Raw genomic sequence first — 25,191 nt, forward strand, 5'->3', positions numbered from 1 at the left:
GATTAATTATTACAAGCTGCACAGACCTAGATCTGCCGGTGCATTATGAAATATCTGATCTGGGTTTGTGCAGTTTGCCGTTGGACTCGACATATAAGCGAGTACTTACGATAGTCTTTGCTTCCCATGGACAACGTTATACTTATGGAGTACGATATATACATAGACAGAGAAATACAACTTTGATGACAAACTGTATATAATGATCACATTGATAAGATCCCCTCATGATTAAACAACACATATTTGCTCGTATATATGAAGACCATCTGTTCATAATGCTCGTCTTTAATCTGTTCTTTAGTGGTTGTAATACACGAATTTAACAAACTAGAGTGTAATCAAAGATTACGTGACTCGCCTCTGCAGCCATTGTAAACATTATTTATAATAAAGAAAATCGGTTCACATTAAAGTGGTGTTCATAACGAAATGTTCGTCCCGTTTTATAATGTAAAATGATAATTTTAATCGCCACTACTGAGAAATTAACTGCCTGCTCACATACAAACGAACCATACAAAACATAACACTGTCGCAAATGACATTCTTTTCCCTGTATCAAAGTACAGGTACTCTAATTAATTCATAAAACCAGAGATTTTTTTCTTCTTTTTCTTTCTTCTTGAGCTGTATTGTTTGTTTTAATTCCTTGTTCCTAACACCTGTGATAAACACTATTTCCATTTGCCACCGCTACAACCCAGACTTTACTGGCCCTGGAGTAACAGCCACTAGTCATGCGCAGTTTATGCATGAATAATTACCTCGATTAGCCACTTAATATGAACCCTAACACGACAAAAATGCAACATGCAGTCTATTCATATAATTCCTACGCACATTCAAATGTGCAATGTGCATTGATACTGTTGATGGTAATATATCAATATATACGGTATATAGTCATTAAAATAAAGCGTTTACAAATGAATACATTTACTTATTCTTATTTCTAACTGCACTGGCCAGGAAGGTTCATCTGATTAGGTTGGGGGGGGGGGTATATAGTATATAGCATCGAAGAATCAATGTAGTCGAAAAATTCAAATCCTTAAATCACGCTACTACAGCATAAAATTTTATTGACAGTGACGTTGCTGGTTGTAGGGTTGTTGCACATGTCCTAACAGAGATGCAATCAGTTATCAAGCTTCATAATTGGAAAATAAATAGCACCCAATGAAATTTAAGCGAACAATTTTACCGTATGAGCTAAAGCCTAAAATGTAGGTCACAGAACGCTTTCTAGCCATCAGAATGTAGAACTTATTAAGCTGTATTTCATGATTCTAAAAATAGCGACATGCATATAACGTGCCACAAACCCGTGTGGTCATGAGCTAACCGCTAAAACGTAGCTAAAGTCAGTAAAAGATGAAATATAGGTCACGATGAGCTTCTTTCGCTGTAATGGTGTCATAGTTATAGACTCGTATCACTTGAGGAACCTAGCATAAACAGTAAATGAGAAATGAAAATCAAAACAGAACATTTAACGCAAGGCAGAGAAACAGAAAATAGTGGAATTAATGATCTATTTCTGAAATGAAGGAAAAGTGATTATTCAAGACGAATCATCATCAAATTGTATGTTTCTAGACAGGGTAGTAGGTAACTTCGAAACAAAACATATGTCGTCATGAGCTAAATCCAAACCTTTTTACATAAAAAGGTACGGCTCAGTGACCTTTCTGTATGGGCGCGGTACTAAGAGACATCTATACGAGCATCTAGCCAGGGGCGTATTGACCATTAAGCAGACTAAGCACGTGCTTAGGGCACCAGGGCCAAAGGGGGCACCACAAAGTTGAGAAAAGGGTGAAAAGAAAAAAACGAATGAAGATTTGTAACAAAAAATTGATAAAACTAGTGCAAATTGATCATAATGTTCTGTTTCTTGATCATGGTGCACCCTAGGGTTATCTTCCCAGGTGTACGTGGAAAGGAGGGGGGCACCAAGATTTGTCAGTGCTTAGGGCACCAGTGAGCCTTAATCCGCCCCTGCATCTAGCGTAATGTGTTACGACTCTATGATCAAAAACTAAGTAACAGAAAGAAGCCAACCCAAATAGTTTCGTAAAACTTAAATAATTTAATTATCAAAGTCATAAATGAAAATGTGAGAGGAACTTCAGTATTATGAGGCGAATCCAAACTAATCCAGAAAAAGTTCTATTAAAGTCCAAAAGAATGGAAAATTCCATATAAATTTCAGAACCGAAAATGTGTTGGTCCGCCAAGAATCGTAACGTTATCAAAATGACGTTGTCCAGAAATCCTCTGAATAATTGACAATAGTTTCAGTAGAATATTAGAGCCCAATGAACTCTCTATTACCAATAATCAGTCCAAGCAAGTGTTTCCTCGCAAATAATATCTAAGTACGACACAAAACACGTCTGCACACTTGATGTAACAACAGGAACACAAAATAAATAAGAATGACTCCAAAAATAGGAAAAAATCTGATTGCTCAGTTCTCTCTTCATATATACCTTCAAGAGTCTATTACGACTTCATGTCGCAATATAACCCAAGTGAAAGATCTGACTACTCGATCTAATATTTCAAAATACCTACTTATGTGACCTAGCTTATTCAATAGGAATTAACGTAAGTCTTCTAAGAATCCACCTGACCGATGGGCTGAATCCCGTAAACATATTTCTAAAAATTCTATTATTAGTAACTGTCAAGATGTATTGATAGCTCTATGTAAGTCAGCATCTATTAATATATTTATAAAGTTTTACGTTCTTTAATATCTTGAAACAGACACGCGTATGAAACCAAACCTTATATAATCACCGCAATTTACAGCCATGAAAGAAAAAAATACAAACAATTAGACAAAATCATGTGCCAGGAGTTACAAATATATAGATACACGTTATTCAAGCATGAACAATAAAAATACATTTAACAAAAGTCAGCAAAGCGTAAATTATGGTTCACAGTGACCTACTTTTAACATGAGCGTGTGACTCAAATATTCTACAATATATATATATATATATATATATATATATATATATATATATATATATATATATATATATATATATATATATATATATATATATATATATATATATATATATATATATATATATATATATATATATATAATATGTGCTCATAAACTACACGCGAATATTTAACATAAGCCAGCAAAATATAAAATGTAGGTCACAGTGATGATTGAAGTATGGTCAGAGATTGAGAAATACAATTAAAGCACAAAATTTAAGTCAATGAGGTATGAAATATGGGTCAAAGTGGCATACTTTTGATAAGGGTGTATTATTCATCAAGATGCATCCCCTCACCAAGTCTAATAATTCGTATAGTTAAAGTTCCCATTCACTGTATGATGCTACTGTACCTATCATACCATAAGCTATATTTAATTTGCTATTTTAAATGAAGATGCTTCTTCGGTGCTATTTCGACCGCCGGGGGGTGGGGGGTGAATAATACTAGACAAATTTCGCACAATCAGCCAGACATTTGGGCTAAACACCGGAATATTAAAATCAACCGATTAAACAATTATACTGTGAAATATTTAAAAACAGGCTTCTTTTGATATCGAGTATCTTAATAAGAATGAAATGAGATGATTCCAAAGATGTTGTTATTGTTCCATTTCTAATTTTGTTTAACATTCGAGCTCATTCATTACATTCCATGAAGTGATTAACATAAATAGATGAATGTGTACGTTAGCATCCTCCTCACAAATGTTCCTTTACCAGAACATTGCACAAAAGTAGCTCTCTGCCAATAAGCGGTCATGATTTGGAATGACAAAACTTCTCAAAAATGAATTCAGGAGAAGTCTATTTCGTTTCTCGGGCCTTGTTCGTGTGTAAGACAAAAAATGAATAAAGAAGAAAACAACAGCAACATGTCTCTTGGTAATAATCATGTATATGCACACATATATTAACTATATTCTGCCCAGGTCGGTACTACATCAAACTTGGTCACAACGATGCTACTTCCCCCATGATTCTGCACACCTCAATGGAACTAAAAGAATGGTTTTGTAATGGCGACCAACGACTTGTCCAAACTGTTGCAGATCTAATCAAAAGTAAGTTCAAAGTTTAGAGAAACCATATCTTTTTAAAGCATATATTTAACAGATCACTGAAGTTACATGCAAAAGTCTACAATTGACCATATTCTAAGAAAAGTTATCTTGGTAGATATTTGTTTAATTTTCAGTGTATTTAGACTGTTCTTAGATATATACCGTTCAGTTTCGAGTAAGTAACTTGCAAAAATATGAAATAATACGTTAAGAATTATAGGTTACTGCATTTGTATGGGAAAATATGAACGAGTGTTTTGGATGGAATACTGCAAGACCTTAGGAGTGAAGTATATCTATCCGACAAAATGAGTTCATATTTTCCCATACTAATGCATTAACCTTTTTATTATATGCTCATTTTCTTATTCTACCTAAGGCTTAATTATAAAAACAAAATACACTACAAGAAACAACATAAATGAATGTATTCCACATACCAAACTAAATACACAAGCGCAGATTTATCATTACACAACAACATCATTATTAATGCGCACATAACTCCGTCCAGATAAATTTGAACTTAGTCGCGCGCTCGACATAACTTTCAAAAGAAAATGGCGTGTCTAGTTAAAAGTGAAAATTCCAGTCATATTGTGAATGAATGCGCATTGCAACAACTTTTCCATTTTGATATGGAATAAATAGATTTTGGTATTTTGTTTCGATTCGATGAAAGTTTCTGATTTTGGACTGGATTCGTCTGTGCAAATTGTACATGAAATACATCGGATTGAAGTAGCGCGGGAGAAGCGTGTTTACGTCTGCAAATGTGTTTCTGTTTCTGTCATTGAATGTTTGAAATCATAATGTGGGAAAAAATATGAAGTCTTTCAATTGCAATTATCAAAAAGACGCTATGGAATTTAATGTTTATTTCATTTTGAGTGCAGTAAGGAGGATGCAATTGCACTTATCATCGAAATTACAGCACACTTTCGAAATGTGTAATCCGGATTGAAAACCTATGACATGGCTCATGTAATTCGGATTTGAAGAATTAAGAAAATACATTTTGAGGAAATTCAGGATGTAAAACTGTAAGTATATTTTATTTTGCCATTCTTATCACCAGCTAAAGAAGAGAGTATATGACTTGTCACTTGTATATTATTTGTAAGGACCTTATCTTGCGTCTTTTATATAATGTAGCTAGCCTAAATCCGTAACATTGTATCAACGCGGAATGTGCCAAAACAGCTGGTATGTGGCAGTCCACGAAACATCTGAAACAACCACAACGTAAAAAGCCTCTTACGCGAGTGTGCATGATTTGTGTACAAATCAAAAGTGCTGGCGTCTGCGTCCATTGTTTGTTTACAAAAGAAAGTAGTTCCTTTATGCACGTGAATGCTATATGTGTATTGTCGCGCGAGTTCAATATCGGGTAATACATAGATGACAACCCAGCGATGCACAGTGGAGATCTTGCTCCTTATTCTACAGACATTTAATGATAGATGACAACCCACTGATGCTCACCGGAGATCAGGATCTGTATTCTATAGCCTTCTAAGGATAGATGATAAAGCAATGATGCACATTGGAGATCTGGTCCATTCCCCTATTCTATAGACTTTCATGGTTAGATGACAGCCCACTGATGCTCACTGGAAATCGGGATGGGTGATAAACCATTGACGTTCACAAGAGACATGATCTTTATCCTATAAACTTTTAAGCGCGTAACTCAAACTCATATGTCAGTCACTCTGTCAGTTTTGGTTCCTCTGTCAACTTCCTATTGCCATAGATCTACTTCTACCATAACGTTTGTTCCACGACCATTTTCAGTGCCAAAAATATACTTCAGATACCGTGTCTGAATGTAGGATTTAGATCTTGTGTTTCAGTTACATGTCAAAAAATGTCCAGACATAAAAGCCTGGTCACAATCAAACGCTCTTATATTGGATTTAAGGCCTTTACTAAATATAGATATTACAGCTGGAGACAGATAATGGATACTTCCATTCTCATTGTATATCAGTTCTGTGCGATCAAAACCAAGTACAGTAATTATCAGAAATGTTCTCGTGATACACAGTACTTCTAAAATCCATCCTAATTCTACAGATCGATTGAAGATCTTCCTTACTGATTATTACAAACGTCTTGTAACTTTTCAATGGCAAAATCAGCGCAAGTACGATCTAATACTAATGAGATATGGGTCATTGTTTTCATGTAATCTGCCGTTTTAACTTGTGTCGTTCATCCTGAAAAATGTACATTCGATTGGCATACGCTTTTTTGAAATACTAACCTCATTTTATGGGCCTAGTATGCACTGACTTACGCATTAGCCACTGTTAGAGAACAGAGAGACATATCTTGTACAACATCGCTATAAGGCAAAAGGTTCCAGAACGATGTGAAAGCACCGGTTGTTAGAAGGACCTTTTTACTTCTGTACACAGAACCGTCCTCCGTTACAGCTTCCATCATGTAACTGCAGTTTGATTGGACTACTCTCCTCACGTGAGCGACGACGTCACGAATAAGTATGCATCCATTGCATAACGCAATCACTTGCTGTGCTCTAACAAGATTACTCAGACTAATGTGTCCGCAGTTTCTTGACTGGGAAAGACCAACGTCGTCTTCTTCAAAGGTAAGGTACGAAAATATTTCTCCCATTTCTTCTGCATTCATCTCTCGAGAAGCAGCCTTGAGATAGTAGATCGTCTGTCTTGCACTTTTGATAAACTGATTGTCTCGAGTACCAACTTGTATGGCACCAACTTCCTTGTAGAACGAAATACCTGCAAGATTTTATGTGAAATTAAAACTTCGAAGGGTTGCATATGTTCTTTAAAACAAGATAATGCGTTTATGTTTTATATAGGTGATTTTAATATCTATATTTTCAATTCACACTTTTACGTTTATCACCCCGTACAATTTTCTTGAGAGTTCGCTGAGCTTGAGCATGCGCTGAACATTTTGGAGTAAATTGTGTTCGGCCAAGTTATCAAAGTTCTTTATGAACTATTCAAAGATATAAACACTAGCCTTAATTCACTTTCTTTATAAAGAAGTGCAAAGACATACTAGGCTCGTTTTCGATGATCCGATACCATCGGATGGAATTCCGAGTAAGAATCCCCCATACAAGATCCAGCTCCGCAGCTCTAACGATTCGACCCTCGTCATAGTGAACTCCAAATATATCCCACCTTCCATCCGAACGCTTCTTCTAATGAATAAGGCAAAACCATTGACCTCTGTATGACATTATGTTGTAAAATCCGCAATTTTCCACTAAATTTCATATAATGCACGACAAGAAAACAAGTTGGAAGAACCATCACTATGATGTAGTAGTTAAATTAAGGTTTAGTATTTCCCACTTTACCTAGTTCAGCACTTAATTTCACTAGACATGTTTTCTGTATTAAAACAAAATCACCAATACATATATAAAACATTTTATTGCAAATTTGGAAACGATAATGCTATAATAGCCTACAATTCATTGGCAGAAGAGAAAAAATTAGGACTAGTTAATAAACTTAAGCTTTTAGCATTGAAATGGGCGTTATTGATGCTTTTGAGAATATATATATGCAACATTTTGCCAAAGGAATTATAAGTTTGATTGAAATAGTCAAAGCGGTTCATGAGACGTAAAAAAAATGAAAATAATTTTACAAAGGTTGTCACATAGACCTATGTAAGTAACCACACGCACGTCCTACCTAACCAAGTTTGATCAATCCTTCATCATTTAGAAAAATCAGTCAACGACTTTCATAAAAATTTCCTTTTCGTTTTGTCTGTGAATTTTAAACGGAAAAATATATCGGAAATTTCAGGACCAAAATGGTGATTATCTCTTTAGCAAAGATCTTCAATTCATAGGACACCATCCTAATCCATCCTGAACAAATGTTTTGGCGCCCAGTCAGAATTACATAAAACAATTATAGTTAACGCAACTGATTAGTTTTACAAGTATCTGTGTTTTTCAATCACAGAAGAAACAGATACAGTAAAAGTATTTTAAACATCTATGCTTTTCGGAAAGGTATTATCTATGCTATTGAGTTCAGAATTGGGTTATGTATTGTACAGTTTCCAGAAAAGTATTATCTATGTTATTGAGTTCAGAATGGGATTATGTATTTTACAGTTTCCGGAATGGGATTATGTATTTTACAGTTTCCAGAATGGGATTATGTATTTTACAGTTTCCAGAAAGGTATTATCTATGCTATTGAGTTCAGGATGGGATTATGTATTTTATAGTTTCCAGAAAGGTATTATTTAGGCTTTTAAGTTCAGAATGGGATTATGTATTTTACAGTTTCCAGAATGGGATTATGTATTTTACAGTTTCCAGAATGGGATTATGTATTGTACAGTTTCCAGAAAGGTATTATCTATGCTATTGAGTTCAGGATGGGATTATTTATGTTACTGCTTTCAGAAAGATATAATCTTTGTTACTGATTGTATGTAAGTATTATCTTTGTTACTGATTCCAAAAAGTATAATCTATTACTTATTTCAGAATATAATCATCTATGTCACCGATTGCAGAAAAGTATTATCTATGTTCCTGATTTCAGAATAGGATTATCTATGTTACTGATTTCAGACAGTTATTAGATATGTTACTTATTTCAGAAAGGTATTATCTATGCTACTGGTTTCATAATGGTATTATCTATGTTACTGATTTCAAAAAGGTATTATCTATGTCATTAATTTCATTAATAAAGTTGACTCCTGGAAAACGTTTGACAACTTCAGAAGTAGATTCTCCCTTCGTATTAACTTATTAGATTGGCACAGTATACTTTCGAATTTACAATCATATATAAAGACTTTTAACCTCAGTTGGTAATGTAGTCTACAGCTACCGTTTAAACATGTTTTGGCACACCAACATGTATGTAAAGAGTTAAATGGTTAATTGAAAATGACCAATTACCAAATTCTACAAGGGAATGAATGCTTAATTCAGTAGTATAGAGGAGAAAGATTTACAGTATATATTTTTTCTTCCATGTACAACTGCGAAGTCCCCAAACCTTAAACGAATGCAACTGAAGAGTTTAAACAGAACCTTGATTACAAATACCTTAATTAAAATAGTCATGGTTGTCACAATTATCATTGTTCTCGGTGTATTTTGCATGCTGAAACAATATATCTTCCTTCTAGGACTGTCACATACCAGATTTTTTAAAAGACATGTTCCAGAGGCTCAAGAGTATGTATAGTCACACCCAACAATTAGATTTCGCAAGAAATAAAATATTCGGAATCAAAAGAGAACTCGGGCTGATGGTGAAATAAATTTATTTACTTTCTTGGCAAAAAGATTTATTGTTAAATGTAGTTATTGCAAAGACGGTCCTAATCTGTAATACTTTAAAAAAGCTAGCTATGTTTAATTTAAATGTCGAAAATTACAATGCATGCATAAAATATATCTCGAAAACACATCACAGCAAATAGTTATTATACAAACAAGACAGCAAATAGTTATTATACAAACAATTTATTGAACACTGATGTGTTCGCAAAGTGCGTTGAAGTGTAAAGACGAAAAGCATGTTAATTTTAATTTGACAAAGTTATTTACTCGTTAGCGCATACTTTTAAGAACAAATATTTTCCACGCATTTTTTATGTAAATGTTACCTTGATTAGATTCTAATTAAATTGCAATATATTTTTGAATTTTATTGATAAGAAATATATTATTACAATAAGTCTCATTATTAACTTTCTTTCTTTCCTTTTTTATTAACAATTAGAGCCCAGACATTTTCTGATGGGTTTTATGAAAATTAATCTGAATTTATGACAAACGATAAACAATTGTGAATATGCACATTATTCATGAATTAACGGTACACTTAACGTGTGTGTACCAAAATACTACAGCCCAATAAGCAGTAAAATGTACGCTTAATGTGTGTGTACCAAAATACTACAGCCCAATAAGCAGCAAACTGTACGCTTAATGTGTGTGTACCAAACTACTACAGCCCAATAAGCAGTAAACTGTATGCTTAATGTGTGTGTGTACCAAATTACTACAGCCCAATAAGCAGTAAACTACGCTTAATGTGTGTGTACCAAACTACTACAGCCCAATAAGCAGTAAACTGTACGCTTAATGTGTGTACCAAACTACTACAGCCCAATAAGCAGTAAACTGTACGCTTAATGTGTGTGTACCATACCACAGCCCAATAAGCATTAAACTGTACACTTATATGTGTGTGCCAAATAACTAGAGCAAAACAAGTAGTAAGCTGTACGCTTATATGTATATGTGTGCCGAACTACTACAGCCCAACAAATAGCAAATTGTACGCTTACATATGTGTGCCAAATAACTAGAGCTAAGCATTTAGTAAACTGAACGCTTATAGGTTTGTGTGTCAAACTACTACAGCCCAACAAGGGGTCAAATGTACGCTAACATGTCAATTCGCCGAAATACTAGAGCCCAACAAGTAGTAAACCGTACACTTATATTTGTGTGCAAAACTACTAGGCCAAAACAGTACTAAGGATCGCAATATTATCATGGGTTTGTATCCGCTTGATCATCATCACACATCAGATACTGTAATATTCAAATTGTACACTGATCACGGCACCGTGTATGAGTGAAGTTGAAGTACTTGGTGAAGTTGAGCAATTAATAGTCAGCAGATCACCACACACAAAGTTTTAGAGTATTGTAGCGGAATTATGGAAGTTATGTTAAGTATTTAGCGGATGAGCTAGTAGTTAATGACGAAGGAAGAATAATGACGGGTGATTTCCTATGTCGAAGGATGACTAATGGCGGATGATTTCCTATGAAGAGGGATGACTAATGGCGGATGATTTCCTATGACGAAGGAAGACTAATGATGGATGATTTCCAATGACGAAGGATGGGAAATGACAGATGATTTCCTATGACGAAGGATGAGTAATGACGGATGATTTCCTATGACGAATGAAGACTAATGATGGATGATTTCCTATGACGAAGGATGATTAAGGACAGATGATTTCCTACGACGAAGGGATGCCTAATGGCGGATGATTTCCTATGACGAAGGAAGACTAATGAGGGATGATTTCCTATGATGAGGGATGACTAATGGCGGATGATTTCCTATGACGAAGGAAAACTAATGGTGGATGATTTCCTATGACGAAGGATGATTAATGACGGATGATTTCCTATGACAAAGGATGACTAACGACGGAATATTTCCTATAATGGAGGCAGACTCATGACGGATGATTTCCTATAACGAAGGATGACTAACGACGGATGATTTCCTATGATGAAGGATGACTAACGACGGACGATTTCCTTTGACGAAGGATCACTAACGACCGAAGACTTCCTATGTCCAGGTAAGATTTAGTAAATAGGTAAACCGTAACAGAATTGGCACTCGTATTTATGGTACAAAATTCTACAAAGATTCTGGTTTATTATACATCGTGGCTACAAATAAATGGTAGTAAGTTTGTACCACCCGATCATGTTCTGCCATGATCAATAACAAACCTGGTATGACTTTACTGTATATAGATATGCGGTTCTTCTGGTCCGATAAGGCACTCACATAGATCCAGAATGAGGCACGCATGCCACGCCGCTGCTGACCCAATCATTCCGGCACACACAATACACAAATCAAACCTCGTGTCCCTTGTTTTTCTCTCCATGATGGGGTCAGCTTCATACATAAAGTTTAGAACTATTTGGATTTCAACGTGAAGTCTGTCAATAAGTCCATGTATCTTGTACCTACAGTAACCGTGTTCAGTAGGAGGGAAAGGTACGTTTATGTACATAACTATACGGATAGGCATAATTCAAGTTTGAATAGGTAGCAGATTTTCTTTCCTCGCTAGTTTAGTATGCAAATTTTATGAATGCAGAAAAGACACATCGGAGTGACAGGAAGTTTACATTAAAGGTCGACAGTAGTGAATAGGGGCACCCTAGCCTCAATGGGAATTAGCATTACAGACCCCCCTTGGGCAAACCTAGCCTCAATGGAAATTTAACATGGGAAAAAATCATGGGCAAACCTAGCCTCAAGGGAAACTGAACATGGGAAAAAATCATGGGCAACTCTAACCTCAAGGGGAATTGAAAATGGAACAGGGTCGGGACCCTATTTTAATATGGTTCCGACCTGATGGGCCTATGGAAAGGGAACAGGCGAAAATTGAAACAGGGATGGTCTCTATTTTTTGTTTTTAAAAAAAAAATTAAAAAAATAAAATAAATAGGCCTAGGCAATTGAAAGTCGATCTCTTTTCGAGAGATTGGAGTGGCCCTGAAAAGGGCCTTTGGGTTTCTTCTTCTTCTAACTCCTTAACTTCTTTATCCATCCCCTTATTTTTTCCATCATTCCTTTCTTCTTCTTCTTTTCATTTTCCGGTATCCAGTCCGGGTGACCCATGGCTCGGAACTTCTGTTGGATTTTCATCCAGTTAGCGTTTAGTTTCTCTATTCTTCCTTTTTCTTTCTATTTTCTTCTTCTTTTCTTTCCTTAGACCACTTTTCTTTGATGTTCTTGACCTCTTCGGTCAGCACTTTCCTCATTACTTCTTCCGCTTTCTTAAGCGTGTCTAAACCCCACTTCACAAAAGACCAATCTGTCCATTCTACAATGTCTTCTAAAAACCACCTTACACTCGCCACATAAACTATGGCTTCTTTCAACTTGCCCACTTTCACATACGGTGGGTTAATGAAACCTCTATTCTCTTCTCCTCATCCTCTATCATTTCTTTCACAATATCGATGGCTAAGTGGAGGATGGTTACTTGTCTTGGGACGAAGTCTTTTGTCACTGCATTCATGTTCAAGCCTTTCTGCTACATTCAATCCATCCACGATCCAATACCAACTTCCCATGAGTGGCTTCACTATTCCAATCTTCTGTCTCTGGAATAGTGAAGACTTCCCTTTCTCTTCTTCTATTTCTTATTCTAGGATAAATCGGCATCCTTACCTCCTGTTGTAAATGTGGTGCAGCTACAGGTTGGGGAGATGTCCTTGCCTCAGGTGTAACCTTGCACACAGGGTTCATCATAGGGTGACACCTGATCTCTCTCTTTCTTTCCTCCTCTTCTTTCATTTTTCTCTCTTCCTCTTCCTGTTCTATCCTGGCTTCTTCCACAAAGGCCTCCGCAGCCAGCTCGTTCAGGAGGCATCTGGCATATTCCAGGTGCATCTGGAGTTCAAAAAGTTTTTCAAGTCTGCTACTCATTTTTATTGTTGATCAATCAACAAGGGTAGCTAGACTGCCGAGTGATTTTTAATTTATAGTGAAAGCGCGGACGTGATGGAAAACATCCCCCTAAAACAAAATTGATATTACCTAGATCATGACCAAACAACGCGCGGACCTAAAAGAAACACTCACTCACTTTTTTATACTACCCATTACTAATTTAAAATTTTTCATTAATCACTTTAATATACTATTCACATACGCAAAGCAATTCAATCAAACCCCAAATCTACTCTCCACGCACGTCAAACAGCAAAAAAAAGATATGATCATGATCTACTATCCACACAAACACATACACTTACACCACAAAAGAGTCAGTGTTTATATTCACACTACTCTACATACACACATTGGCAAATCGATTGTTATTTCTTTTCTAGAGTATTGGGTAGCCCTGAAAAGGGCTGGGTTTTTTTGTTTGCTATGGCAATCTTTTAGTTTCTAAGAATGCGACGTCCTCTGAGGATAGACTTTCTGACGATAGGTCTGCTTCTTCGGAAAGAGAAGAAGAACTCTTTGGTGTCGATACGACAATCGACAAAGCCTCTGTCAGGTTCAGGTTGCTGCTGCTGCTGCTGTTGTTGCTGTTGCTGCTGTCTCTGAAGTCTGTACTTCTCTGTCCATTCTTCTTTCTCCCTATTCACTTCTTCTCTGAAGAGCTCTTCTATCTATAAGAGGTCTTCAGTGACTTTTAGCATTCTCACATTCTCTATCTCTTCTGGCTTCGGTATCAGACTATGTCTGAACCTATGCAAATTCACGTAGGTTTCGTTTAGCTTAGCTAGTTTGGAGCACATCTTCGTAGGAGGATGAGTCGACAATGGATGGTTAGACTGGAAACTACCCCGGTTCTTAAAGTCAAAGCGCGGACGTAAAGGAAAACATCCCTCTACGGTTTTCGAGCCGGAACGATCAATGAGTGTCACGCGGTGGACGTGATAAGTGTTTCCACCTTCCTGGTCATCGTTCGTGGCAGAATTCACTTTGAAAGGAATGACACGCAGTAACGGTACGGAGGTGTGTCCCACCACGTTGTACTCCACCACATCGGAGTACACAAACATCAAATTCAGTCCCTGGTTCAGTTCTACCGGGAAACGAAAATATCTCGCAAAATGCGCGTTGTTGTCAATGTCTGCCATGTGAATCTTTTTGGTCTGCTTATCCGTGACCACATTGAGGTCTCCACCCAAAATGTCATACAATTCAGGGCAAAATTTAATACGTATACTTTTTTCCTCACTTTCAAATTTGATGAGTAGACGGTGAGACAGTTGATGGTACTCAATGGTGACGCGCTTTTTATGTCTGGTCAGAATTTTGTCAAATGCTGCATGGAATTTGTCAGCGATGGCCTCCACCAAATGTTGAGCACTAAAAAAATGGCCTGGGTTAATTTTAAAGTGATAAACGTAAAAAGGAGGAGAAGGGTCACTGCTGCTACGGGGTATTAGGGTCTTCGCAAGTGATTTATGTTGAGGAGTGGTCATCATGGTTTGCTGCACCGTTGGGTCGAGAATTTCGATGTCAAAAGTGTTTTGAGTTTCAGTGATGTTTTTGATTTGTGTTGGGTAAATCATTTCTACCAAAGCCACTTCCCAATGGGCTTCGTGATCTAATGGGATGGCCTGAGGTAATTTGGCCGTGTAACAGCACAACGTGTTGTGGGGAAACACCTCCATGGAACCGTCACTGGGTAAGGTTAAGTAAAATTGGTTTTGGTGACTCATAATTCCAGAGTTCTGTGGCTGTCCGAGGGGTTACTGGACGTCAGAGGTGTGTCTACGCCCAAAATGGGGTTTTGGTTGTGGTTGTTGTTGGAGTGGTGACTGGCACTGGCACTGGACACAAGGTTCCCGTTGTTCCCGTTCGAGGTGAATTTCAGGGAGGGATTGGGAAGCAGGTAACCGATGCAACTGCTCAATAAAATGGCCCACAATAGTTTTTCTCCTTTTTGCAAACTCAAATTGGCAATGGCTGCCCCGATGACACAATAAACCACGAAGATTTGGCAGAAAAAGACGATTTGCGTTTTAGGCACACGTTCTCCACACCACACCCACAAGGGTTGTTTTTGTAAATCTTGCAGAGAAGAACTGGGTGAAGGAGTGGTCGACGTAGCTGCGTCTGTGTGAAAGGGCATGATGGTCACTTCTTTTTATAGTCGATGACTTGCGAAGCGTCGATCCAAGAATCAAAACTGGGTGGATATCCTTTCCAACGTACTTTGACTTCTTTGACACGTCGTTTGCCCACTTTACGGGTTCTGCGTTCGAGAATGCTTTCGATGTCGTACACGTCGTCTTCTTTTTTGGGCAAATAAAACGTTCCTTTGAGTACTTCTCCGTTCATGTCTTCCAATTTATAGACGGCAGGATGACGGCCATGCACTTGTCCAGTGACACGAAACAATTCGGTCGTCCAGTTAGGTAAGTAACCTTTGTCGAAAGTGCGTTTGGTTTTGCCAATGCGCACCCAATCTCCTACGTCCAACTCTCCACTTTTCTTGGGGACAGCCCTCGTCGGGGACGTACCAAACAGGCGCTCAAACACCAGCACTTCGTTCTCGGGAGTCACCTCTTGCGGAGCACGTCCGATGCTTCGATGGTAAGATTGGTTGTACGCTTGCTCCAGGTGCGGTAAGATGTCGATGTACTTCAGAGTGTGGTGATGCGTAAAATATTTCCACATGCGTTCTTTCAAAGTGCGTTGAAAACGTTCCACGATGCTAGCTTTGGTTTCGGGATTCTCGGTGGTAACAAAATGAATGTCACGTTTCTTTAATTCTTTGTCCGTTTGCCATTAAAGAGGGTGACGACCGCTTTGTTTCAACACCCGTTGCAGGGCTCGCACTAACTCGCTGCTCGATTTGGAAGTCAAGGGTACGACCCAGGCAAATTTGGAAAAGACGTCGATGACACAAAACAAATATTTGTAGCCACGATTGTAGCTGGCCAAATGAGAGACATCGGCTAAATCGGCTTGCCACTGATGATCGATGCCTTCCACTCGGGTGCGACTTCTGGAAAACTTGCGTCGAATGGGTTTGTGTAAAGTGTAAGTAGCTTGTTCTTGTAACCATCGTTGCACTTGAGGTAAACGGAGACTTTTCAGTCGAGTTTTGGCAGCACGATACAATTTTTGAACTCCTGCGTAACCTGCACGATGGGAGGGATCGTAGTAAATGCTGGCTAACACTTTTTCCATTTTTTGTTTCTTTGTTTGTTAATAAGGCACCCACTCTTGGAAGATGCTACTCTTTTTCTCTTGGGGTACTTTCTTGGATTGCAATGCTTTGCGTGTGCGACCGGCAATAGGTGTCGAGGAGGAGGAGGAGGAGGATGTCAGAACAGGGGATATTTTTTCTTGTTTCACTTCTATCTTCACTTTCTTTTTCTCTTGTGATGAAGAAGGGGTGGTCATCATCTTTTTAATCCATCCACTTCTGGAGGTAGGTGGTGTCGTTAACTTGCGTACTTTTTCTGGTGGAGTTTGAAACCCTTCTTCTTCTTCTTCTTCTCCTTTTTCTGTCTTGGTCACTGGTAGTAGTGGTGGTGGTACTGGTGATGGTGCTGAACTTTTCATCAAGGTCTTAAAATCTTTAAGAGTGGGAAGAGCTGTTTCGTCTGAGGCTTTTTGGTGAAAGAGTTGCAGTCGTTGCAAGAGTTGACCGTACTTTTGCGATTTTACTGTTTCGGACAAATCTTGGCGATCCATCAAGGACTGCAATTCGTGTTGTAACTGGGACATCTCGCTCAAATTGGGATTGGGAGGTAAATGCGGGGTGCGTTGTTCTTGCCAACGATGGTATTCCATCCATCGTTTGTAAGGCACTAAAGCTAGTTTTCGTCCTTCCATGGGGTTGTCAGGGGTCGATTATGAGATCTTGGGACTTCAGAGGGCCTTTTTATCTTGCTCCCACCAGTCCTCCCAACATGGTTCCCAAGACTCCTTTCAGTAAGGGGCCTAACAAGAGGGGTAAAATGCCTCCACGTTGGACCAACATCTTCTTCTTTTGACGAATGGGAATTTTCTTTTGAACCATTTGGCGCAGAACGTGACGATGTTTGCCTAAGCATTGTTTCTGGTGTTTGGACAAAGGGATCGCGCCTTTCAAGACGTTCAAACAATATTCGCACGCGGTATCGATGACCTCTTTGGAGGCCGATTGAATGAGTTTTTTTCGTAGGGGTGGAGAAGATTTGGACAGGACAGATAACATGTCCCCATGTTTGACTAAACGAGGAGGCAGTCCTTTCCTTTTCTTTCCTTGGGTTTGTTTAGAAGAGGGATGTTTTCTGGAGGGTGACATCTTCAGGAGCACCAAAACACTGATACCTTATTTGGTCACACACCTTTTTTATACTGGAACGCGTCGCCACTGATTGTCTTTACGTCGTATCAACTTGAGGACAGGCATGACACGTCGTGCAGGGGTACGTAACGGACTAAATCGAGCCAGTCCTTGCTTGGACAAATCCAGTAAACTTTCTAACGTGCCCGATCTTTCTTGGACTTTGATTTTGGGAGAAGGTACTTTGTGAGCAGCAGCCACTGCCACTAAATTGGAGGGTCCTGCCACTGGGGAAGTTCTTGGGGTTATCAACGGAGAAGTTCTTGGTGTAATCAACGTCTCCAAATACTCTTCAGTTCTTGGTGACATCAACGGGGAAGTGAATGAACCTGAGGCTACCGGAGACGCGGTCACCGCCTTTGCAGGTCGTGGTTTGCGAGTGTAAGGTTGCGTCCTGGCCGAAGTGCCTCTCTTGCGACTAGTTTTCTTCTGTGGGATTTTCTTTTTCTGGGGACTTTTTCTCTGTTTTTTTTCTGGGGGATTCTTTTCTTTTTCCGGGGTGGTGACTGGTAAGAGGAGGGTCCCGCCACTGGAGAAGTTCTTGGAGACACGGGTCTCCTTGGGGACCTGGTCTTTTTCTTCTTCTTGGAACTTCGTTTGACTTTTTTCTTGGGGAGAACTATGGGGGCATTAGGGTCCCATCTTAAGAGAGAGCGAATGATGACCCCTTCTAGAGTACAGCTCCCTCCAGGTTTCAAAATGATTTGTTTTTTGGTTTGAGTGTCGATGCGGGGATCGGCCAGTTGGATCAAAGCGACTTTGTTTCGATCAAAAAAGCGTTTGGTTTGATGAGGAATCTGAATGATCCCTTGGAGTAATTGACGTGCCGTCACCGTGAACCATCGTAAGACTTCTTTGAGACTAGCTTCAAAGACACGAGCTCGTATTTGTGGATTTTTTTCTCGACTGATGCCATACAAGGCACGAATCAATTTGACGGGAAGATGCGACTGAAGAGACGTCATGTTGACGTTGTGTGAGACAGACGAAAAGGGTCTGAGGTTTTTATAGATTTTTTTGTGGAATGAAGTTAAGTCGAGGACGGAGACGTGTACAGGACAGGCCCTCCGTCTTGGCACCAGTGGTGAAACAAGTGGGTACGAAATCGCAAATCATCGGGGATCGTAGGTTTCAAATCGACGAGTAAATAGGCGTGTGGAGTTTGAGTGGCATCGTCGTACGCCTGAGTCAGCCAAGGTGTCCCTAACTGTTTGGCTAAGACTTGCCCTTGCGATTTATCTCGAGGGCTTTTAAACAAGACCACGTAATGCGCATTGAGACTGATGGTGCGATGGGCTTTACTTTGTTGAAACAAATTTTGAGTGATGTAAACGACACTGGTATTACGATGATGCCCTTTGCGCGTGAACCACAGTTTAATTTCTTCTTCGTCTTCTCCTAACATGTCGTCGAAAATGACCAAATGGGTTTGACGGGAGTCAGAGACGATGCCGTTGTCTTCTTTAGGAATGCCTTCCACAAACACGATGGAATCGCCTTGACTTTCTCGCAAGAGGCTGTACGCCGATTGCCACTCTTTGTAACACCACACGATGCGTTGAGGTGGTCGATCGATCAAATGATGTTTATGTTCGATCAAGCGTTTGACGAATTCGGTTTTGCCTGAACCGCTAGGTCCAGCAATGAGCATGTTAAAGGGATGGCGAAGATACAAAGCCTCCCAACTGGCACGATCTAAGTGTTCGTCGATGACTTTGACAGTGGAGGAAGAGGGAGCAGAGACAGTAGAGGTAGCCATAGTGTTAGGAATGTCACTTGTGACACGAAAACAGACAAGACGAGAGTTTATGTACTTTTTTCAGGACCCGTTTATTGAATGTTTTAAACATTAACACGAAAGACAAAAATATATAAAAGCCAAAGGCTTAAGTACAACGATAAAAGGCACAAGATAACCATCAATGTGGAATAGAAACAAGTGTCTGTACAACATGTTTTGGGTAATGTTCTAACCAGTTCTATAGTAGGGGGTAATGTCACACAAGTGTCCTCCCGAAAGGGTCTTTCAGGCATGTCCACGACAGTTCTGTCCTGGGTGACGGGTTCTTCTGGCACCGTTACTAACACTGGTTGAAAAGTAACTTTTTTCCTTGAACAACTCTCGTGCATACTGGGCCACTTCTTGGGTCCAAGCCTCAAAATCCCATTCTTTCCAGGCACGGACATCTGTCCAATGGGGGTGTAAGTCACAAGCTACACACACATCGTCATACACGTCTTCGGTAGCTAAAAGTTGACGAATCTTTTTCTCCCGTAGAGGTCGAGAAGTATCCAGATGAAAACGCAAGGCTTTGAGCAAAAGGAGTCTTTCGTGACCATTTAAGGCCATTGGGGTGGTACGTACTGTTCGTAAAGAGTCCACAAGGAATCGGCTGGTAAACGAAATCCCAGAAAACAAGTCATTAAGACACACACCACTTGTCGACCCAAATTGAATGGATACAGTTCTCGTAAGAATTGATGGTAATGATCCACGGTTTGAATATGGTCATTGAGTTCCTTCCACGGAATCTGTTCAATCACATGTGATAAAAACATCGGCATGACAACCTGTTTTTATATTCTCTTTTTTTCGGATGCAATACACGTACTTTCTAGCCAGACATCTTCGTTCTCCAGTAGGAAATTTAAATGCTCCAACTGTAACCTAAACTTCAAACTTTGTTTAGGAGTTTCCTCTTCCTCTAAGTAGATTCCACGTAAAATATGTTTGTAATCCTTTAACTTGTCTTCCTCAATGCGTTGCACTAGGTGAATCTTGAAGTAACCAAAATTATGAACATGTCGATCGTTGGTGACCTCAAAATTTTGAACAATGTCTGACCACTGAAACAATTTCTGACGAATCAGTTCTTTTATACCATTCAGGTACCAGTGGCTAAAGATCTGGTGACGTAACGGATGCAATTGTTCTTTACGTTTCACTTGTATTTTGACCAGCTCTCGGTAAATCCTTTCTCTCAACTCCACAGGCAAGCTCAAAATGTTCTCTTGTATAGTATCCATAAGTATATACACTGTTTTTGGAATCCTTGGGTGGTGGCCAATAGCCTCGTTTACCTTTGTGCCTGATGTAATATCCACTCATAATCAGTCTTCTTATACTTTGGAACAGAGCATAATTTAAAAACGGATGAATAACTTTGCGTTTGCGTTTCACTTGTATTTTGATCAGTTCTCGGTAAATGCGTTCTCTCAACTCCACAGGCAAAGCACGAATGTTCTCTTGTAAAGTATCCATGAATAGGTCATACTAAATCCTCTTTTGTCTGACACAAGAAATGTACCGTTTGCACAGACATGGTTTTACTTCAGTGTCGAATTTAAATCGTTTAGTTACAAATTTACACATTTCAATTCGTTCAGAAGTTTCCTCTTTCACTAAGTTGACATTGTGTACAAGATGTTGGTAATTCGTTAACTCTTCCTCTGGAATTCGATGCAGTAAGTTTACAATGTAGTAGATAGAATGATCAATAGCAAACCAATCCTTTTTAAAACTAGGGGATCGTTGATCAATGTCTGTCCAATGGAACACTTTCAACTGAATCAGTCCTTGTATAGCATTCAGGTACCAGTGGTTCAAACACCGGTGACGTAACGGATGCAATTGTTCTTTACGTTTCACTTGTATTTTGACCAGCTCTCGGTAAATGCGTTCTCTCAACTCCACAGGCAAAGTGCGAATGTTCTCTTGTAAAGTATCCATAAACTGATTATGGTAAGTTACTTCAATGTCTCGGTCCCACTAAGGGTAAGTAATGACAATTCGGTGACCATCGAGCATGTTCTATGTAGGCCGAATCTTGTGGTTCCCAGTGGTGAAGTGACACACCGCAACTGAAGCACTTGACTTTATCTCCTTCGCCCAAGTAGAACAATCCGGCTCTGGCTAATTCTTCGGGGGTCGGTCCTCCCAGATACTTAGGCCATTTTCCTTTGAACGATTGAAGACGATTTTCAAAGTCGCAGTATTCCGACAAACGCACAGCGAACGAATATTCGTCTTTCACAGGTTCGTTTCGATGAGGGTTGGGTGACATGGACAGGAGTTTGCTCAGGGCTGGATGACATCCAAAGGGGGGTAGACGTGAAGGTGAACGTCCACCTTTAAAACGAAACCCAGTAAAATGTCCAAGAGGACGAGCGGCATCGCTTTCGCATCCCTCAGGTTTGACACGCACAGCATCACTTTCCATGATAGGGGTAGTGAGAACAAAGTTCCCATGATGCTTTACGGCATCGCTAAGATCACAGCGTACAGCATCGTTCCCATCGCAAGGCTCACAATCGCATTCCACTTCAGAAGCCCCACACTTGAATTGTGCCTGTATAAACTTGTTTTGTGTTTCTCTGAAAGTATTCATCTTGTTCACTTGCTCTTGGTAGTCACAATGAAATATCGATCTTGCCTAGGGTTCCTTTTTATATACAGACCAATACCGACGTGTCCATACGGCAAGGTGAAATGATTGGGAAGTCGCACTCGCTTCTGTTGCACGATTTGATAGACTTTTTCCAGGGGTCGACTGACGATGTGGTGAGTGGGTAAACGTACAATCTTGTTGGGTTGATAGGTGGTCACTTTAAAGTGTTCATCCTCTCCAGATTGCAAGGCTTCTTTCAATATCCCAAAGTTGACCACTCGACTGGTACGATAATTCAGAGTCAGTTCTTTCACTTTGCAAGCCGTGTGCACTTCTCCTTGTTTGTCCCGGTATTGGTAACCATAATTTTTTGGACCACCACTGACGAAACTTAGAATCTTGTCGTCGGGATGCTCGTCTGTCCAGGCTCCTAAACGGTCTCCTTCGATGTCAGGGTGCTGTTGACTCGGGTGATGGATGTAAATGCAACTGTCCGTGTCAAAGTACAGGACACGTTCCCCTAACAGTTCTAAAGCTTCGTACAATTTTAAGCGAGCATGAGCTGTCACGTAAGCCGCAATGATGACATTTCCAAAAGGGTCGTCTTGTACTAAGTCCAGATCTTCTTCGTAATTGACCAAGATCAAATCCTCACGAACGACGTCCACGTGTTTCATGTATTTGGTTTTGTCGTGAATCATCTGAAAGTAGCGGGAAGGTTCTGTCAAATATTCCGTCTTGGGTAAACACGGTTGTTGTGCCATTTTACCCCACAAGCAATTTAACATCACTTTGGCAAACGATCGCCTGCCTTCGTTTTTCTCGATGTGATCTAAAGTAATGCCTTCTTGTTCCCGGTATTTCTCTTTGAATGTCTTTTGGTCTTCGGGAGTGTGACACCAGGAAGGATAGCCGCTGGCTTCTTGCTTCAGTTTCAAAAAGGCATCCACATAGTCGGCGAAAATGCCTTTCTGCGTGGGGTCACCCTTGTGGTATTGTTGTGTCTTGGGAAAGTGGCAAATTTCGTACACTTCTAACAGTTGGTATCCCATGTCCAGAGCTTTGAACAATTCCACGCTAACCCAGGTTCCCGTTAAGGTCCGTTCTTCCTGGCTGTGCTGACAAGGTTGGTCTTGGTTGCACGTTTCGGCACAAGTACGGCACAAAGGTAACATCAGTTTGCCTTGGCAATGGTGAGGTAACACGGGATGGTACAAGTCCGTGGAAGGCAAGACTTTGCACTTGATCAGACCTTCGTCTGGTCGAATGTTTTTCAGGTCGATGTGTTCGGTGAACAATTGTGGGTGCCCTGCAGGAAAGCGACAATATTTGCACAATTAGGGATACATCAAACACACGTCCAAGTATTTGATTTCTTCTCCTTTCTCTTCGTCAGCTTGGTACAGCAAACAGGTGGCATTGGTCCTTCCTCCGTACAAACTATCCCTCGGGTTCAGCGGGTCCATGAACTGGTAACTTTCCACGACACGTTTAAACTCGGGATCGGTTTTCAAACGGTGATCGTACTCGTGTTCCCACATTTCCACCACTTGGTATCCTTGCTGTTCTAACTTTAGGCGTCGCTGATAAGTGGCCTGGTACAAGTCTTCCATGGTTCATTGTAAAAACTGATTTTTAGTGCCACGATAAGGGTAACAGACGGGACATCCGTGAAATAAGCAACCGTTAAACTCGTACACGATCTTGGGGTTTTCTAAGTCCCAGCCATCGACCGAATGCGTTCCGATGGTCTTTTCACCCCCTCCGTTGCGGGCATGCTGAATCCATTTGTCTTCCTTGTCGCACAAGTAATGTAACCAGCGTAGGGCTTTGACCGAGTATTGACGTTTGACATAGCTGGTCGTTTGAGGACTGATGACAGCCACGGTGTTTTCAGGCATGAATCGTTGCCGCTACACTAAAGAACACGCTTTGGCAATGGTGCAAGCTTCTTTCAGAGGATCGACCCTCCGTGTTCCATGAACAGTTCTCGAAATTTTCCACAGCATCGCCGTAAAATGTCCACGTCGGAACGACAATACTTTAGCATTTCTTCCTGAAAGTCGAAAGGGTCCCAGGCGTGAGCCTGGTACCAAGCGTAGAAAGCTTCTCGTTGTTCGGTACGCATGTTGTCGGGGTCGTAATAGTGAGCCTCGGGCAAATGGGGTAGAACGGTATGTTGATTGGCTTCCGTATTGAAAAAGTGAGGAAAATAACCTTTAGCCATTTCTGTCATTCCAAACGTTTTAGGCATTCGACATGGCCAAGTAACTCATCGAATCTTTAAACTGTACTTGTCCCACTTGCATGAAAATGATTTTGGCTCCGTTCAAAGTGACTTTAGGACGTTCGGTGCCATGTTCCGTATAGTACCTCAAAAGAAACTGTCCATCGTATCCGGAGAAATTGTGAGCCATCACCGTGGCATGGCGATGACAATCTCCGTATCGTTTGATGTCCTCTTGGCTCCACGTCTTGTCGATGGGGTCTAAGACCCATTGAGCGAAATCGGCTAGCGTGTTGGGTCCCCGAAAGATTTTTTCACGCCCTCCAGGAATCTTACTGCAGTAAGGGCAATGACTCACGATAGGGTCTTGAATGTACTTTTCGCACGCTCGATGAGCCACGCAGAAATTAGGAATGTGAATACCGATCTCTTGCATGCATTCGAAATCGAAAAAGATGAAATTGCCTTTCTTCTTGTGTCCATCCTCTTTCTCTGGTTGGTATTTTTGCACGTAGCACTGGTGTTTCAAGTCCACGATGTGGTGACAAATGTGACATTTTTTCTTTCCTTAACATACGTGTCCCTTGGCACTATTGGTACATAGACCTTGTCCACACGTGAGGCACAAAATCAGCAGTTGACAAGCGCATTTCTTCTGTGAACCTTGCGTCTTCAAATGCTGTTGGTAACAGACAGGGCTGACAAACGTGCGCAGACAAGTAAAACAATGCACTGGTTTTTGTCCTTCGCTCTGAAAGGGTGGAGAGGCCAAACATCCTGAGCATTTCGATCCACAATGCTTGTGTTGCTCTCGATTGTTATAGCCATAG

General features: G+C 39.9%; 1 protein-coding gene across 1 annotated transcript; it reads right to left on the reverse strand.

The window, feature by feature from the left end:
• Positions 1–4,818: 4,818 nt before the first annotated feature.
• LOC149800787 (uncharacterized) lies at positions 4,819–11,806 on the reverse strand. The gene is made up of 3 exons (XM_089954451.1): positions 11,661–11,806; positions 7,186–7,304; positions 4,819–6,870 (listed from the first exon to the last, which is right to left on the reverse strand). Exons 1-3 carry the CDS (start codon positions 11,804–11,806, stop codon positions 6,401–6,403), a joined length of 735 nt encoding a protein of 244 aa, XP_089810577.1. The 3' UTR covers positions 4,819–6,400.
• Between the last annotated feature and the right edge of the window lie 13,385 nt (positions 11,807–25,191).

This window comes from Sinohyriopsis cumingii, chromosome 4 (assembly GCF_028554795.1).
Source record: "Sinohyriopsis cumingii isolate HCF-2022 chromosome 4, ASM2855479v2, whole genome shotgun sequence".
NCBI lineage: Eukaryota > Metazoa > Mollusca > Bivalvia > Unionida > Unionidae > Sinohyriopsis > Sinohyriopsis cumingii.